General features: G+C 38.0%; 1 protein-coding gene across 1 annotated transcript; it reads left to right on the plus strand.

The window, feature by feature from the left end:
* Positions 1–514: 514 nt before the first annotated feature.
* On the plus strand, positions 515–2,760 carry nkx2.7 (NK2 transcription factor related 7). Its single transcript, XM_056246526.1, has 2 exons — positions 515–865; positions 2,090–2,760. Exons 1-2 carry the CDS (start codon positions 559–561, stop codon positions 2,596–2,598), a joined length of 816 nt encoding a protein of 271 aa, XP_056102501.1. The 5' UTR covers positions 515–558; the 3' UTR covers positions 2,599–2,760.
* The last annotated feature ends 341 nt before the right edge of the window (positions 2,761–3,101 follow it).

Here is a 3,101-nt window from a genome sequence, read left to right on the forward strand (position 1 = left end):
GACTCACATTCGTTTCATTTCTAGCCTTTAATACATTAAACTTCGTTTTTGTAACCTAATAGTCAGGTTTAATCATAACATTGATTGAAATAAATTAGCGGTAATTTAAATGTTATTACCTGTAGCTTAATCCCACTTGACAAAATAGTGTGGAATCGCCTTTAAATTGCACATTAAATGGCATTTCAATCTCAACGATCCTCTATCGGAGACTTTTAAACAAGCTGTTGTGTTCGGACAGGTGATGATGGGACGCACAGAATGGGAGGGGTCAGTCTGAGATAAGGACGCTGTGTATTAGATAAGAGCTCTTCAACAGCGGAAAGAGGAAGACAGGGGCTATTCTTCATCTAGAGCTGCTTCTGTGAGGACATACACGTCAAACAACAGCGACACGTCCAGAAGACTTCACTGCGGTGGACCATATTCTTCTGCTCACCTGTGGACATCTGTAGGAACTTTACAAAGTCAACTGATGTCGCTTTGCGTTTGAGCAGGTGAAACGAAGAAGCTTTCTTCCACCTTTCTTCAAGCACGCACACACAAATCTGTCGAGCGATGCTTCCGAGTCCCGTAACCTCGACTCCGTTTTCGGTGAAGGACATCCTCAAACTGGAACAGCAACACGCTCTGAACCCTCACGCACTGATGGGTGTCGAGCAGGACTCGCTTCAGCTGCAGTGTATTCAGAGCACCCTGAGCCGGAGCCTGGATCTGCTCTACAGCCCCGAGAACCTCAGCACGGGCACGGGCACGGGCGCGGGCGCGGGCACGGGGGATCAGCTCAACTCACACGAGTTCGACATCCTCAGAAGCTCCTGCGGGTCTCCAACCGAGGAGGACATGGATCCAGGCGAAGACACAAGTAGGATATTTAGGCCTATAGCAAGTAGGATTTAACAAGTAGGATATGTATAGTTATTATTTATAGCTTCAATCGTCTTATTTCAATAGATGCACTCCAAAAAAAATCAATTAATAGTCAAATTTCATCAAATTGAATTGAATAATCCTTATAGTAGGCTATTCATATACGAATTAAGAATGTTAAACGAGTAAAAAAAACTAGAGCTTAATAAAACATTTTGTATTAATCTTAATGGAACAACAAGGGAATGGATTATTTAGTTTATGTGATTCGTATTCATAAATGTAAACAAATTCAACGTAAAAATAAAAAAAAAACAAAGTAAACGTAAACATATGGCTAAATATGTTTAAATTTACGTTTAAGATTTATACAAAATGTTTTATTAAGCTCTAGGTTTTTTTTTACTCATTTCAAATTCTTAATTAATAATATGTAATGGTCATTCAACTAAATTTGATGAAATTTAAAATTAAATGCGTAAATCTCAACAACAAAAAAAGCTTACATTTATTTTATGCACATATCTGGTTTAGGAAAGGGTTTGGGGCTCAAAAGAGGGCTTTCAAATAGGCTAACATACTGTCAAATAATTGCAAGTTGAAGGATTTAGGAAATCAACGTTTTTTAGTTGGTTTTAAATATTTAGTTACAATCCAAAAAATATATTTCACAGTCTGATGCTAAGATTCCACTTTTTTTTTTAAGTCAGTTTAACGTAATTTAAGTTGAAATTACTTAAACATCCAAGTTCATTGTAAGCTACTTAAAAATATAAGGCAGACAATTTATTTTGCAGTAGGCTACTGACTGATCAGTTATGTGGGCAGAATTATGGTAAATTGGGACACAATTATCCTGAATTAACCTTACATAAAAAAAACGGTAACCCTTTAGTTTAGGGTCCAATTCTCACTATTAAATTGCTTATTAGCATGCACATTATTGGCTGTTTAATACTTATAAAGCACATATTAATGTCTTATGCATGACCCAATTCCTACCCAATACATACACGTACAACTTTTAATAAGCAGTAATTCGAGTTCATAGTTAATAGTTATTTATTAGTGAGAATTGGACCCTAATCTAAAGTGTGACCTAAAACATATAGATTAGCACTAGCCAATTTGTTGTTGTATTTATTGATCCTCTTCATTCGGTGCATTTCATATTACATTTATACGCAGAATATATTATTATTATTATTTGAATTTGTAGGCCTGTGTCCGTTTGACGACTCCAGCTATAAAGAGGAAGCACCCCGGGAGAAGCCAAAGCAGAGGCAGCGCAGGAAACCTCGAGTGCTCTTCTCTCAAACTCAAGTGTTCGAGCTGGAGAGACGCTTCAAGCAGCAGAGATACCTGTCCGCACCCGAGCGAGACCACCTGGCTCATGTCCTGAAGCTCACCTCCACACAGGTCAAAATATGGTTCCAGAACCGGAGGTACAAGTGTAAGAGACAGCGACAGGACAGGAGCCTGGAGCTGTCCGGCCCGCGGAGGGTTGCGGTGCCCGTGCTGGTGCGAGACGGAAAGCCCTGTCACGGAGCTCCTTACAATGTCACTGTATCATATCCATACAATAACTATTACAACAGCTATGGAAATAACCCATACCACTGTAACTTCACCTCTGTTCCCTCGTTTGCCAACACAAGTCAGATACCGAACCACTTTGTGGATATGAATCTGACGACGGGAAGTGTGGATGGGATCAGATCTTGGTGAGACATGGCATCGGTCCTAAAAGAGAAGATTTTTGGATTAAGACTATATTTATCCGAGTGGCACTGCTGAAAAAACGCTGAGGAGAAAACACTCTCATTGTTGTCTGATTTTGTACATATATTTGTGTTTTTATATCAGTGGTTTACAAAAAAACAACACCAAATAAAGACTAAATATTTAATAATGCTTCATGGAGATTTTGTCATGCTTGTATTTAGAGCCATTTTGAGATTTTTCAAGAAAGCTAAATTTGATCTGAGATATATTAACTTTATCGTGAGGCTGTGTTGATTGTTATTGGCTTATCCCTGAAATAACGATTTACAACTATTATAGGAAAATAGAAATACTGCTGGTGTCTGTGAGTTCAAACGTGACTGTTAAATTATATCTGAAAAAGTGATTATAGCCTCAAAATAATTTCCTACTGTATTTTTTCGAATGACTTGATTTTTTAGCTCTAATAATACGAACTGTTTGACCATATTTGTCCTTAAAATATT

Source organism: Rhinichthys klamathensis, unplaced genomic scaffold, assembly GCF_029890125.1.
Source record: "Rhinichthys klamathensis goyatoka isolate OS25496 unplaced genomic scaffold, OSU_Roscu_1.1 h1tg000040l_1, whole genome shotgun sequence".
NCBI lineage: Eukaryota > Metazoa > Chordata > Actinopteri > Cypriniformes > Leuciscidae > Rhinichthys > Rhinichthys klamathensis.

Coding starts and splice junctions, on each gene's coding strand:
- nkx2.7 (XM_056246526.1), top strand. CDS start 559: ATGCTTCCGAGTCCCGTAACCTCGACTCCGTTTTCGGTGAAGGACATC. Junction 866..2,089: donor GGATCCAGGCGAAGACACAA/GTAGGATATTTA, acceptor TTGAATTTGTAG/GCCTGTGTCCGTTTGACGAC.